Source organism: Macaca mulatta, chromosome 9, assembly GCF_049350105.2.
Source record: "Macaca mulatta isolate MMU2019108-1 chromosome 9, T2T-MMU8v2.0, whole genome shotgun sequence".
Lineage (NCBI taxonomy): Eukaryota > Metazoa > Chordata > Mammalia > Primates > Cercopithecidae > Macaca > Macaca mulatta.
Window position 1 is genome coordinate 27,918,958 of NC_133414.1, and position 15,577 is coordinate 27,934,534.

At 40.9% G+C, this 15,577-nt stretch overlaps 1 protein-coding gene across 7 annotated transcripts in view; it reads left to right on the forward strand.

Moving 5' to 3' along the window:
- The window catches only part of APBB1IP (amyloid beta precursor protein binding family B member 1 interacting protein), a 122,226-nt gene that overhangs the window by 49,624 nt on the left and 57,025 nt on the right, over positions 1-15,577 (forward strand). For 4 of the 7 annotated variants that reach the window (XM_077946018.1, XM_077946020.1, XM_077946017.1 and 1 more), the window contains exons 3-6: positions 3,720-3,791; positions 6,980-7,067; positions 12,329-12,621; positions 14,707-14,784. In XM_077946018.1, coding sequence (XP_077802144.1) covers positions 3,720-3,791; positions 6,980-7,067; positions 12,329-12,621; positions 14,707-14,784 — 531 coding nt within the window. Of the gene's footprint in view, positions 1-3,166; positions 3,309-3,719; positions 3,792-6,979; positions 7,068-12,328; positions 12,622-14,706; positions 14,785-15,577 lie in introns of all 7 variants that reach the window. The other 3 variants (XM_077946022.1, XM_077946019.1, XM_077946021.1) reach the window with 1 other exon arrangement.

The following is a 15,577-nucleotide window of genomic DNA, read 5'->3' on the forward strand; positions in this document are numbered from 1 at the left end:
GCAGCCATCTTCCTCTCTTCTGGCTGCCATAAACACTTTTTTAATCCCAACAATACACACAAAATAGGCCAAGTATCTTCTATCATCCTTCACTGATGCTGTGTTTGATTCCTCTCTGACTTTCCCTGCACACATAGACCTAGACCTTTGTTTTCTTTCTCACCTGTTGCTTCTATACCTGGGTGCTCACCTGTCAGCTCTGTGTGGTCTGACCTTCAGCAGTCACTGAGTGGCTTCCTTGGATTCAAACACACACCTCCTTGTCCCACGTGTATGTACACCTGATTCTTTGGGATGCATTTGCTACTAGGAAATGTGCTAGTTCGATGGAATCTAGACCTCTCTTAACTAAAGACCTCTTCTTGTCCCCTCCCAGTGACTCCTGGCCAACACAGTTTTACAATTTCCTGTGCTCCTGCAAGACACCTCCTACACTGGATGCCAGATAGGGCACTAGAGAAAATTAATGCATCTCATAGCAATTCAAGCATCCGTCCTCCAAAATAAAACATGCAAAACTTAAACCTCGAAATGACCATGCAATACCCTCAGTGACCCGCAGCTCAGGGTAGCTTTTGTGTTTCTCACGAGGGAGAGACTAGAAGGAGGGCAAAAGAAAAGCCACTGCAGGGGGCAGAAAATTCAGATGGAAAATGTTTTCAGTCCTGTTCGGCGAGGGTGATAAAGTTATGTAGGAGAAGAAAATAATTTTTTTCTTCTTAAAATAGGGAGAGGAGGAAATATACGATGGAAAAATTAAGCAAGAAGATTTCATTATGTCAGATTTCCTAAGTGATAAACCCAAGATAATTGTTGAAGATAATTTGGGAAGATTAAGTGCTAGCTTTGCAGGGTGGATATTTGGAGGATATGCACTGATTCACCCAAAATGATTTTACAGCCTCATCTGTTCTGATTGCTCAGCGTCAATGCTATCCTGGGTGCTAAATGTTGCTAATAGCAACTCTGTTGCTCTTGCAACAGAGTTAGTGGTAGATAAATATTACTGTTATCATCATCATCATCATTTACATCACTTCACTTTTAAGAATTGTGATATCTTAAAAATCATTTGGCCGGGTGTGGTGGCTCACGCCTGTAATCCCAACACTTTGGGAGGCCTGGGTGGGTGGATCACTTGAGGTCAGGAGTTCAAGAATAGCCTGGCCAACATCATGAAACCCCATCTCTACTAAAAACACAAAAATTAGCCAGGCATGGTGGCGGGTGCCTGTAATACTAGCTACTCAGGAGGCTGAGGCAGGAGAATTTCTTAAACCCAGGAGGCAGAGGTTGCAGCGAGCTGAGATCAAGCCATTGCACTCCAGCCTGGGAGACAGAGTGAGACTCTGTCTCAAAAATAAAAGGAGGAGGAGGAGGAGGAGGAAGAGAAGGAGGAGAAGGAGAAGGAGAAGGGGAAGGAGATCATTTGAGTCATTTTTAAGAAAGCAAAGTTAGTGTGACAAAGTTTGTTTCATAGACGTATTTAATAAAGGACTAAGACACCCTGATAACTGAAGCTATTAAAAATAAAAATATGCGACTGCTAAAGTATTAAAGTCACTTAAAGGGTGAACTACAAGTTTTCAAGATAGTTTATTCAAGGAAAGGTAGATTTGCCTCGACTTGGCCTATTTCAGCCAAGTAGTTTATCTTAAATACACACACGAAGGGATAATAGTATTATGGTTATGATTTAGAAAGTATCTTTATCGGCCAGGCGTGGTGGCTGACACCTGTAATCCCAGCATTTTGGGAGACTGAGGCAGGTGGATCACCTGAGGTCAGGAGTTTCAGAACACCCTGGCCAACATGACGAAACCCCGTCTCTACTAAAAATACAAAAATTAGCCAGGTGTGGTGGGACATGCCTGTAATTCCAGCTACTCAGGAGGCTGAGGCACGAGAATTGCTTTAACGTGGGAGGTGGAAGTTGCAGTGGCGTGAGATGGCACCACTGCACTCCAGGCCGGGCGACAAGAGCAAAACTCCATCTCAAAAAAAAAAAAAAAAAGAAAAGAAAAAAGAAATAAAGTATCTTTAGCTTTTAGTACTGCATGTTGAAATATTTGTGGAAAAATAATATTTGCTTTAAAATATCTGTTGTAGGAAGATATAAATGGAAAACGATCAGTCCAGTTGAAAATTATTAAAGCTGGACAATGTGTACATGAAAATCATTATTCTCTCTGCTTTTGTATATATTTTTAATTTCCAAATTAAAAGAATGACATAAATATGCATGCATGTACATATTCAAGTAAATATTGTGATTTGGCTTAAATATTACATACTGATTCTCTAAACCCACCAGACTTCTAAGTATGAGCTATAATTGGCATTAATCTTACAGTGTTTTGGAGCATTTTGAAATGTCCTTAGAGGCTGAGCAAGGTGGCTCAATCCTGTAATCCCAGCACTTTGGGAGGTCGAGGCGAGTAGATCACCCTCAGGTGAGGTCAGGAGTTTGAGACCAGCCTGGCCAACATGATGAAACCCTGTCTCTACTAAAAATACAATAATTAACCAGGCGTGGTGGCGGGTGCCTGTCATCCCAGCTACTCAGGAGGCTGAGGAAGGAGAATTGCTTTAACCTGAGAGATGGAGGCTGGAGTGAGCTGAGATCGTGCCACCACACTCCAACCTGTGTGACAGAGCAAGACTCGGTCTAAAAAAAAAAAAGAAAAGAAAAGAAAAAAGAAATGCCCTTAGAAATGGTCTGCAACAAATTCCTCATGTTACAGATGAAACAATTGATTACCGTTGCCAAACTACATACTGCTAGTTAGTGGCCAAAGGACTAGTAATGTCTCCTAACTTCCCAGTTTAGCCTTGCCAAAAATGTCAGGAAACAGAGCAGCCAGTTGCGACTCACAGTGCATCCCACCCTATTTTGTCGCAAACTTTTCCGCTTCTTGGGCAATTGCTTCATTTGGTTTAGGCAAAGAAAGTTGAAAATGTAAAAGCATGTTTTCTTTCTATCTCTTTTCGCTTGACAGGGTGGCCATTTAAGTTCTAAGTCCACTCGTACTTCTAAGTAAATGTACTAAAAACTATTATTTCAGAAATATCTTTTGAAAGCAGGAAATTGTTGGGTAAATATGCTTAATCACTCCTCACATCATTTTCATGTAAGTTTGGTTTTTTTTTGTTTTTTTTTTTTGAGACGGAGTCTCGCTCTGTCCCCCAGGCTAGAGTGTAGTGGCGCGATCTCGGCTCACTGCAACATTTGCCTCCTGGGTTCAAGCAATTCTCCTGCCTCAGCCTCCCGAGTAGCTGGGACTACAGGCGCCCGACACCACACCCAGGTAATTTTTGTATTTTTAGTACAGATGAGGTTTCACCATATTGGCCAGGCTGGTCTCGAACTCCTGACCTCGGGTGATCCGCCTGTCTCGGCCTCCCCTAGTGCTGGGATTACAGGTATGAGGCACCGTGCCCAGCCTGTTTCTTTGGCCCCAAGAAGACTAGTTTAGCCTGGAAAATTACAACTGTGGCTCTGAGGCGTTCCCCAAGGTTTGGCACAATCTTAGATGAAGCGGATTGGATAGAAGCCAGGCATGAAATTTCAGGCTAACATGAGCCTTCCTCTCAGTATAGTCCTCTCCCAACTTAGCTGCCCACGGATGGGGCTCTTAGGGGAAAGAGAGGGATGCAAAGAGTATCCTAGGATCAGGCTTTTATGAGACTGCTAATATCTCAGTTTCTTCCTTTTTCAGATGGGTGAGTCAAGTGAAGACATAGACCAAATGTTCAGCACTTTGCTGGGAGAGATGGATCTTCTGACTCAGGTAAACTTCCCTTTTTAACTGGCAAATTAGAAAACAAAAATAGAGTTGCTGAATTTCATTATAACATGACAAGGGAGCTGTCTTTTTTAAAACCCTGAAGATTGGCAACATTATATAGTTCTGATATAATATAATTGTGACAATGACAGATTAAAAAAAAAAGTTTGTTCCTGACTATACACTTTTGAGATCAGTTAGTTTAATACATTGATCAGACATACATCAAACTTGTAGTATCCAAATATTTACCAATAGAGAAATTTATCCCCAAGTTTACTACCCTACAACCACCAGCACTGAGCCATTTGCCTGTGGTTACCTTTATATAAACTCACTAAGAAAATATTATCTTTGTTTGATTTTGGGGTGTTTTTGAGACAGAGTCTCACTCTGTTGCTTAGGCTGGAGGGCAGTGGCACAATCATGGTTCACTGGAGCCTCAACCTCGTGGGCTCAAGTGATCCTCTGGCCTCAGCCTCCCAAGTAGCAGGGACTACAGGTGCACGCCACCACACCCAGCTAATTTTTTTTTCTTTTGTAGAGATGAGATCTCACTATGTTGCCCAGGCTGGATATCATCTTTAGTAAAGACTTTTTACCAACCCTTGAGGAAATGCTATATTTTAAATAACTAAGGGGGAGTTTTGGTGCCTCGTGATTAGACTGTAAGAACTTAGTACCCTCAAAGGAATGTGAAAACCACTCAGCCATAGACATAAAAAAGCCCCTGGCATCAAGATCAGATTGACTCAGAGGTCACTGAGCCCCACTGTCAGCGCCACTACAGCCAGGCAGCTGCTAACCCAGGGGCCACTAAGCCAGGTTACAGTCAGGTGCTAACCCAGGGGCCACTAAGCCAGGTTACAGTCAGCTGCTAACCCAGGGGCCACTAAGCCAGGTTACAGTCAGCTGCTAACCCAGGGGCCACTAAGCCAGGTTACAGTCAGCTGCTAACCCAGCGACCACTAAGCCAGGTTACAGTCAAGTGGGCTTTAGAGCGTCTCAGAGTGTGCTCGTAAATGAGCCTTTGACTAAGAAGGTAACCAGCTCATCACTTAGCTGCATAAAATGTCAAAAGAAGAATAAGCCAGTATTCCTAAATAAGATAGGGGTCTTCTAAAGCTTTCTTAAAAAAAAAACCAAATGAATAGTCTGTGTTTTGAAAGACTATTTATTTTAAGAAAAATAAACCAATTCTAGACTGGGCGCAGTGGCTCACACCTGTATTCCCAGCACTTTGGGAGGTCGAGGTGGGCAGATCACAGGTCAGGAGTTCGAGACCAGGCTGACCAATATGGTGAAACCCCATCTCTACTAAAAACACAAAAATTAGCCGAGCCTGGTGGCGGGTGTTTGGAATCCCAGCTACTCAGGAGGCTGAGGCAGGAGAATCATTTGAACCCAGGAGCAGAGGTTACGGTGAGCCGAGATTGTGCCATTGCACTCCAGCCTGGGCGACAGAGTGAGACTCTGTCTCAATAAAAACAAAAATAAAAAAATAAACCAATTCTAGTTAGCATCTACTTTATATTCCCAATAAGATTCAGAAAAGTTTAGATTCTATGAAAGAAGGGATAAGATACAAGACAGTTGGCTTAGAGGAAAGGGTGCTGGTTAAAAGGTGTTAGGATGACAACCACATTTCTTTCTTTCTTTCTTTCTTTCTTTCTTTCTCTTTCTCTTTCTTTCTTTCTCACTCTCATTCTTTCTCTCTCTTTCTTTCTTTCTTTCTCTTTCTCTTTCTTTCTTTCTTTCTCACTCTCATTCTTTCTCTCTCTTTCTTTCTTTCTTTGTTTCTTTCTTTCTTTCTCTCCCTTCCTTCCTTCCTTCCTCTTTCTTTCTTTCTTTTTTTTTTTCTTTCTCTTTCTCTTTCTTTCTTTCTCACTCTCATTCTTTCTCTCTCTTTCTTTCTTTCTTTGTTTCTTTCTTTCTTTCTTTCTCTCCCTTCCTTCCTTCCTTCCTTCTTCTTTCTTTCTTTCTTTCTTTTTTTTTTTTTTGAGACGGAGTTTCACTCTGTCAGCAGACTGGAGTGCAGTGGCACAATCTCGGCTCACAGCAACCTCCGTCTCCCAAGTTCAAGCGATTCTCCTCTCTCATCCACCCCGCCCCCGCCCCCCACATTATCTGGGATTACAGGTGCACGCCACCACACCCAGCTAATTTTTGTATTTTTAGTAGAGAAGGGGTTTCACCATGTTGGCCCGGATGGTCTCTATCTCCTGACATCGTGATCTGTCCACCTTGGCCTCCCAAAGTGCTGGGATTACAGTTGTGAGCCGATGGCAACCACATTTCTAAAGATGAGGACTGTGTTTTCTCCTCCCATGGCGGAGGAGAGTTTAAGGGAACGTGTGTGGTCTCTCTGTACCTGTTCTCTCATTCCTGCAGCCAGTGGGGGAAGTGTTCTGATGGGCCAGAGTCTGGGATTTTTGCAGGACCACATTTAAGTATTGTTACTGTAAGGCAAGAACAGGAAAGAGGCTGGGCATGATGGTTCACACCTATAATCCCAGCACTTTGGGAGGCCAAGACAGGAGGCTCACTTGAGCCCAGGAGTTAAAGACCAGCCTGGGCAACATAGTAAGACTCATTTTTATTAAAAAAAAAAAAAAAAAAAGGAATAGGAAAAGGCCCCTTTTAGTCTCTTGGACCTGCCTTCACACAAAGCCCTTTTGGTTTTTGCTGTTTCTTTGTTGCGGCCAAGTGGATGCAGTCATGGTTTGCTTGGCTAAACAGCCCTGCCAACAGGTAGGTTCTCAAGATTTTAGGCTAAAGAAGTATTTTACTACAACAGACTGCATCCTCAAACAATTTGTCTCCTCCAAGTAATTGGATATTTATTTCTTTGATGTCATGACTTAAGTCATTACAGAATTATTTGTATACATGTATATGTATAGTGTGTGTGTTCACCATTACAAGACATTATTTGTTCTTTTTAAAAATTAACTACCTCATTCTCATTGACATGTTCCATTTCAAGATCTTCCTTCTAGAATAATTTTTAAGCTCTAATTTTCTATAGGGGAAAAATTACATAAAACATTTTCAAGTTACAATATGGTTTTCATAGAACATGCTAAGGGAGAAAATGTGTAAATAATACATGGTTTTTGACTTGCTGAGTAAAGTGTGCTACAGAAATGTTTGTATCATGAATAACTTTGACGGGGGTCTTTTTTTCACAGAGTTTAGGAGTTGACACTCTCCCTCCTCCTGACCCTAACCCACCCAGAGCTGAATTTAACTACAGTGTGGGGTTTAAAGATTTAAATGGTAAGCATAACCATTTCTTTTCTTAAGCAATTCAAAATCATGATGATGATTCAAATCAGTATGAAACTATAATTTGAAAACTAAATTAAAGGAACCTAAACATCATGATAAATATCATTGTTAAAATCATGGATTTCAGACTGGCTTTTACTGTGTCTTGATTGAATTGAGAGAATCAAGAAGATATTTTTGCCAATAACGAAAGGGAACACCATTCTGCATTTGTGAAAAGTCTCAAAATGATCTTGCACTTTAAAGTAAGGGGAGTTTCTTCTTATTACTAAGCCCATAGAGTAACAAGGAGTAGTATATGAAAATATTAATAAGGAAATGACCCTTCAGTGATAGAAATCAACTATTTCATAATGATTAATAAATATGAACGGATACTTCATATTTTATTTAAAATATTTTTAAATTTATATGTAATATATACTTATATGTAATTTAGTCTACTTGACATTTTTTCATTTTTCCTGAATCTCTCAGCCATGCATGGTGGCTCACGCCTGTGATCCCAACACTTTAGGAGGCCAAGGCGGGAGAACTGCTTGAGCTCAGGAGTTTGAAACCAGCCTGGACAGCATGGCAACACCCCATCTCTACGAAAAATAAAAAAAAAAAAATAGCCAAGTGTGGTGGCATGTGCCTGTGGTCTCAGCTGCTTGGGAGGCTGAGGCAGGAAGATCAAGGCTGCAGTGAGCTGTGCTTCTGCCACTGCACTCCACCCTGGGCAACAGAATGAGGTTCTACCTCAAGAAAATAAAAAACAAAACAAAACAAAAACTCTCAGTTTATTTAAGTGGAGACATCTTTAGGCCACATGCTATTCATATTATAATAAGTCTTGAGGCCGGGTACAGTGGCTTAAGCCTGTGATCCCAACACTTTGGGAGGCCAAGGCGGGCAGATCATGAGGTCAGGAGATCGAGACCATCCTGGCTAACACGGTGAAATCCCGTCTCTACAAAAAATACAAAAAATTAGCCGAGTGTGGTGGCGGGCGCCTGTAGTCCCAGCTGCTCGGGAGGCTGAGGCAAGAGAATGGCGTGAACCCAGGAGGTGGAGCTTGCAGTGAGCCGAGATCACACCACTGCGCTCCAGCCTGGGTGACAGAGTGAGACTCCATCTCAAAAAAAATAATAATAATAAGCCTTGAAGTAATCACTTTCAAGTTATTGAAAACTCCCTGCAACTCTGGAAGAAGATTTCCCAAAGACTTGCAGTGCCTACCAAAAATGTGAAAAGCAAGATAGGAGAGAAGTTCAATTATAGAAATCCAGAATTCCAAGTTTTATTTCTGTGCTTCTCTGGATTTTTTTTTTTTTTTTTTTTTTTCGGGCAGAGTCTCTCTCTGTCACCCAGGCTGGAGTGCAGTGACGGGATCTCCACTCACTGCAACCTCTGCCCTCTGGGTTCAAGCGATTCTCTTGCCTCAGCCTCCCAAGTAGCTGGGACTACAGGCAAGAGCCACCACGCCCAGCTAGTTTTAGTAGAGACGGGGTTTTGCCTTGTTGGCTAGGCTGGTCTCGAGCTCCAAATCTCAGGTGATCCACCTGTTTCAGCCTCCTAAAGTGCTGGAATTACAGGCGTGAGGCATGGCATCCAACCAGGATTTCTCTGTTTCTATCATTTCCAGTAATTTTGTAACAAACCATTAGGTGTTCCAGTGACTGTTTCTTGATAAATTATAATATACCTCTTTTGATTTTCTCTTTTTCCTACACTCTTTTTATTTGCCACACAAATTTATTATTCCTGCCAGTCATTTCCACCAAGATGGTAACATTCATGAAGTTTTTTACAAAAGCAGGCCAGGCATGGTGGCTCACGCCTATAATCCCAGCACTTTGGGAGGCCAATGCTGGTGGATCACTTGAGGTCAGGAGTTCAAGACCAGCCTGGCCAACATGATGAAACCCCATCTCTACTAAAAGTACAAAAATTAGCCAGGCATGGTGGCAGGCACCTGTAATCTCAGCTACTTGGGAGGCTGAGGGACCAAAATCACTGGAACCCAGAAGGTGGAGGTTGCAGTGAGCCAAGATTGCACCACTGCGCTCTAGTCTGGACGACAGAGCAAGACTCTGTCTAAAAGAAAAAGCAAAAAAAAAAAAAAAAAGCAATACATTTTTGTAAAATTATGATTGCAATAGATAACATACACTTGCACATATGAACAATGCAAATTTAGCCTTTTAGCCTCACTACATCATAACAGCCGCATGCTTTATAATCAATTCAATTAAAATTAAAATTTAATCAATATTTCAGTTTAATTGTAGTCATCTCAACTGACGCTTTCTAAGCACTAACTCAGTGCCTGGTATCACAACACTGACAATGATAGGAGCAATGATACCCAGACACCCAGCAAGATATAAACACAGTGATGTTACATCACAGTAATAAGACACTATTCTCATTAAGGAAACAAGATGTACACATGTGGTCTAATTTGGATACGGGACAAGACAATTAAAAACTACTGCTATGTATGGAAAATTAAATTTGTATGGAATTAGATTAAGAATAGATTTGTTTTGTCTTCACTTTAAAACACTGCTAAAATGAGTTCAAAATATTTTGCCCAGGCTGGGTGCGAGCCTGTAATCATGCTTGTAATTCCATCACTTTGGGAGGCCAACACAGGAGGATCACTTAATCCCAGGAGTTTGAGACAAGTCTGGGCAACATAGTGAGACGACTGTCTCTAAAAAAATTTAAAAATTAGCCAGGCATGCTCGTATGTGCCTGTAGTCCCAGCTACTTGGGAGGCTGAGATGGGAGGATTGCTTGAACCCATGAGGTCGAGGCTACAGTGAGCTATGATCCTACCACTGCACTGCAGCCTGGGCAACAGAACAAAAGCCTGTTTAAAAAAAAAAATAATTGCCCAAAGTCATTCAGAGAGTCAGTGACTAATTTCAGAATAAAATCTATTTCTATCCCATTCCCCAATTCCATATTACTCAATTCTATATTCACAAATTTAGCTAATCTTTATTAAAACATTTCATCTCTATTGATAAATTTAGAAATCTTTAATATATTAAAAATCTATTAATAACTAATATAATAATTCAATTTATTAAATTTGCTTTGGAAATTACTAATATAAATATTATTATGGAGGTTTTGTCCCCAAAATTTTTATAATAGAGTAAAGGTTTATATGTCAACAGTCACAATGTGATTGATTACATTAGAAAATTATAAATATGCTTCTTTAGTTCTATATATATTTTCTCTGAAAACATTTTAAATTAATTTAACTTGATTTTATAAAGAAATTATATATAAGCTGGGCCTGATAGCTCTCACCTGTAATCTTAGCACTTCAGGAGGCTGAGGCAAGGGGATCACTTGAGGCCAGGAGTTCGAGACCAGCCTGGTCAACATGGCAAAACCCTGTCTCTACTAAAAATACAAAAATTATCGAGGCAAGGTGGTGCACACCTGTAATCCCAGCTGCTCGGGAGGCTGAGGCAGGAGAATTGCTTGAACCCAAGAGGCAGAGGTTGCAATGAGCTGAGATCATGCCACTGCACTCCAGCCTGGGTGACAAAGCGAGACTCTGTCTCAAAAAAAAAAAAAAAAGAAGTTGTATATAAAAGTGATTTACAGTAAAATAAACTCTTTTTTTTGTATTTTTTTTTTTTTTTTTTTTTGTATTTTTAGTAGAGACGGGGTTTCACCGTGTTAGCCAGGATGGTCTCAATCTCCTGACCTCGTGGTCCGCCCGTCTCGGCCTCCCAAAGTGCTGGGATTACAGGCTTGAGCCACCGCGCCCGGCCAAAATAAACTCTTTTAACACATTGAGGAACACCAAACTTTAGTCCCAGTACTGTAAACTAGCACTACTAGCATTACTGTAATATGCTGTGTGGCGTTTATGATGATGATGTCTGACAATGTATCCTTTCACAAAGCTTATTTGTTACTGAATAGGCTTCATTCCGGCTGCTCCCATTTCCTCAGTCTGGTTCATCATACCTATAGCAGCTAGAATTCTCCTCATGGATCACTTCCTTCCTGCCCATCCTTTGTTCATTATATTCACCATATCATATATGCCTGATCATCAAAGTACTCCACCAGGACTACTCACTGACACCACCTCCACTACACCACATGATCTAATCAATGTTCAGGATCACACAGATTACCATAGTAATCCCACACATGGAAGAAATCCTAAGGTGATCTCCCCTCCCTCCCTCTCACTCTGAAAATTTTTGTCTTTCCTGTCTTTTAAAAGTTAACTCCCAGCTTACTATCTTCATTAAGTTTCTACCATTTAATCCCATAATTTTTTAATTCCTTGCCACCTATGGTGCTTTAATTTCTGCTATTTATCATTAATTGCTCTTGGCTGGGCACAGTGGCTCTTGCCTGTAATCCCAGCACTTTGGGAGGCTGAGGTGGGAAGATGGCTTTAGCCCAGGAGTTTGAGACCAGTCTGGGCAACATGGCGAAACCCTGTCTCTACACAAAATACAAAAATTAGCTGGACCTGGTGACATGCACCTGTAATCCCAGCTGCTTGGGAGGCTGAATTGGGAAGATCGCTTGAGCCTGGGAGGCAGAGATTGCAGTGAACCGAGATCACACTATGGCACTCCGGCCTGGGCAATAGAGTGAGACTCTGTCCCAAATAAATAAATAAATAAAAATTTTTAAAAAATTGCTCTTTCTCCGAATGTGAAGTTTTCTACAGTTAGGTGGTGAGCCTATAGAAGCTCCATCTTCACCCCAAAGTAACAGGCACATTAAACCCCAGTTGCTTGAAATCCAGTTTCTTCTAAATAGCAGCAGTACTCTATTTGCCCTCCAAATGCTTAGGGAAAACTCCCCTTCCATCCATTTCCAATGCTCTCCCCTCCCCTACTTTTCTAAAACTCTGAGATCTTACACTATAATATGCAAGGATTTCCTACTTAAGCATCTATTCGTGGGCTTGGATTTGACTTTATAGCTGGTGTGTCAGGTGCCCCAGTGTAGAGAACACATTTCCTCCATTTATTTTCTTGGTATTAGAAGCTCACTCGGATTAACCATGCAACAAATGCAGCAACAGTCCTTTAGGAATTCCTATACTTGTGCTATTGAATTAAAATATTCTCAATCTTCTCATTATATCATAACCAATCAAAATAAGGATTCCTTTCTACTCAAATATTATGCTTAAAAATTATCTTCTTTCTGTTTTTCCAGATGCAAGTAGTTTTTTATACCATTAATGTGATTTTCCCTACTAGAGTCCTTAAATGCACTGGAAGACCAAGACTTAGAGGCTCTCATGGCAGATCTGGTAGCAGACATCAGTGAAGCTGAGCAGAGGACAATCCAGGCACAGAAAGAGTCCTCGCAGAATCAATATCATTCAGCATCTCTACAGGCATCAAATTTTAGTGGTGCAGCCCCTCTTGGTCATGGAACAAATGTTGCTGCCACTGGTATCAGCCAATATGAGGATGACTTACCACCTCCACCAGCTGATCCTGTGTTAGACCTTCCACTGCCGCCACCACCTCCTGAACCTCTCTCTCAGGTAAGTGCGTGGGACCAGAGTCGGCAGGGCCATCAGCCTCTGCTACCTATCACTGATGTTCTCTGAAGTGATCATTACATTCCAAAGTTTGTGCATCCAAAGATCTGACATACTAAAAAACCAAGATACAGAGCATGCTCGTTGCAAAGCTAGAACACTGCGTAAACAAGCCACATGGGTGTATATCAAGAATGTATTAGGGTCATATTCAGGATTTACTATAGTTTGCTTAAAAAATATTTGTATGCAAACACTCTTTGATAAAACTCAGTCTTTTGGGGACATGTTTTATTAATATCATATTGAAATGTGGAACTGATTGTATATTTCCATGTCCCTGCTCCTAGCTCAGTACATAGAGATTGGACGGCATTCATTATACATTTTCTGAGTAGAGTGAAATTGAATTTTGTTGAACTTGGCAGCCCTGTTCAGTAGGACAGGCACATCCAAGTATCACTTGTAATGTCATAGTTGGGGAGGGTGTTACAAAGCAGGCAGGTGATGGGTGCTTGATATTGATAAATTTCTGAATATTGAAAAACAGACAACTGGAAAGTTTAAATTATCATTATTTGGGATATTAACTCATAGTATGTCTCTCATAAAAGTAAAAAGAGCACTTTTAAGGATTTTCTTTATAGAGTAAGCCAAATATTTTAGAGGAGAGTCCAGTTCAATTTCTGCTTCCACAGTTGTCACACTGTGTCATGATGTTTGGTCCTCACAAATAAGAGCCTAGGGACCCTGAAGGTCATACAATGCCTTTTGAATGAACAAATATTGAACATAAATCAAATATTAAATTATACTCTATCACACACTACTGTGTACTTATTATAGAAAATTTATGTGAAAATGGAGATCAATATAGAACAGAGACTCTTAATGTAGGGTCCATGAAGATTTCGAGGGGGCCATGCAACCCCTGAAAGTAAACAAAGTACAAAGTTGAATGCACTTGTGAAGCTTTATGGGCTTTCTTAAAGGGGCTTGTGGCTCAAAAAACAATTTGAGAACCACTGCTATAAAAAGATACATGCCTATATTCAAGTAATTAGAATGTAACCAGAACAGCTCCTTTCATTATCATTATAAATAGAAGAGAGACTTAACTTGCCAAACTCAAAGAACTTTGGGCTCATAAAACACTTCACTCACTTTTCTGCCTGTTCATATGAGCTTGTCAGTGCTCATATGTTTTTTGGTGAATTGTAAGTTTAAATTTCATTCTCTTGGGCCTGGTGCAGTGGCTCACGCCTGTAATCCCAGTACTCTGGGAGGCCAAGGCAGATGGATCACAAGGTCATGAGATCAAAACCATCCTGGCTAACACAGGGAAACCCCATCTCTATAAAAATACAAAAAATTAGCCAGGCGTGGTGGCGGGCACCTGTAGTCCCAGCTACTTGGGAGGCTGAAGCAGGAGAATGGTGTGAACCTGGGAGGCAGAGCTTGCAGTGAGCCGAGATCGCACCACTGCACTCCAGCCTGGGTGACAGAGCAAGACTCCATCTCAAAAAAATATATATATGTATATATATTCAGTGTCTCTTAACCTTTGGGGACATTAAGAACCCCTTTAAGAATCTAATTAAAAAAAATAGAAATCCCCAAAAAGACATCCTGATCCAAAAGTGTGTATATAATTTCTGAGAGTGTTCAAATCCCTGGAGATGTGTCAATCTACAGATTCCTTAGGTCGGATCCCAGTTTGTGGGCCAAGCAGATTTTTGTGATCTAAATATACGAACCACTGTTAAAGTCATCATTTCATCTTTTAAGTTACCATTCCCAAGCTATAAAGAGTGGCTGCCTTCTATATCTTTGAGCTGAAGAATTTTGTTATAGCCATTTAAATTCTGAAAATTGAATGTTTCGGGTGATGGATACCCCATTTATCCAGATGTGATTATTACACATTGTATGTCTTTAAAAAGTAATTAATACATTCTGAAAATCAAGCATGTGAAATTTGGTAACTTTTGCTAACATAAAGTAGCTAAGACACTAGCAATGACAGAAGTGATTACTCACTGGTATTATTTAATGGACTGTAATGAAGAATATCTTGCCCTTTTTCAGGAAGAGGAAGAAGCCCAAGCCAAGGCTGATAAAATTAAGCTGGCGCTGGAAAAACTGAAGGAGGCCAAGGTTAAGAAGGTGAATCATGAATCCCATTTGCATGGGGGCAGTTAAATTAAGGACCTGTGGTTATGCTTAATGATAAAAACAAAATGAAGCCAGGCACGGTGGCTCACACCTGTAATCCCAGCACTTTGGGAGGCCGAGGTGGGTGGATCACGAGGTCAGAAGATCGAGACCGTCCTGGCTAACACGGTGAAACCCCCTCTCTACAAAAATAAAAAAAATTAGCTGGGTGTGGTGGCAGGTGCCTGTAGTCCCAGCTACTTGAGAGGTTGAGGCAGGAGAATCACTTGAACCCAGGAGGCGGAGGTTGCAGTGAGCTGAGATCGAGCCACTGCACTCCAGCCTGGGAGACTCCGTCTCAAAAAAAAAGAAAGAAAGAAAGAAAGGAAAAAAAGAAAAAAGAAAAAAAAATGTTGAGTGATACTTTCCAAATAATTGTAATTTTCAAAACCTTTTAAGGACAAAGGTAGAGAACAATTGTTCTTTCTATATCATCAGTTAGCTCACTTGTGATTGATAAATAAGGGATTTGTGTTACTATAAACGTAGAGGTTTCCTTGGCTTGTACATGATTTTTTTTTGCTGGCTTATACATGAATTTTCCTGGGAGCTGGAATGGTGGGAGTAGAATTATACCTTCAACAAGAAAGGAAAGGACCTTTGACTTGGCTGCTGTCCAGGCAGGGGCCCTTTCAGCTCTATCTTAAGAAATTTTAAAACAAGTTTGCACATCCAGGGCTCCCTTCCTTTGAGCCGGCCTCTCCAGGATTTTGCAAAGTTCTGGGTTGATAGCAGGTGGCGCCAC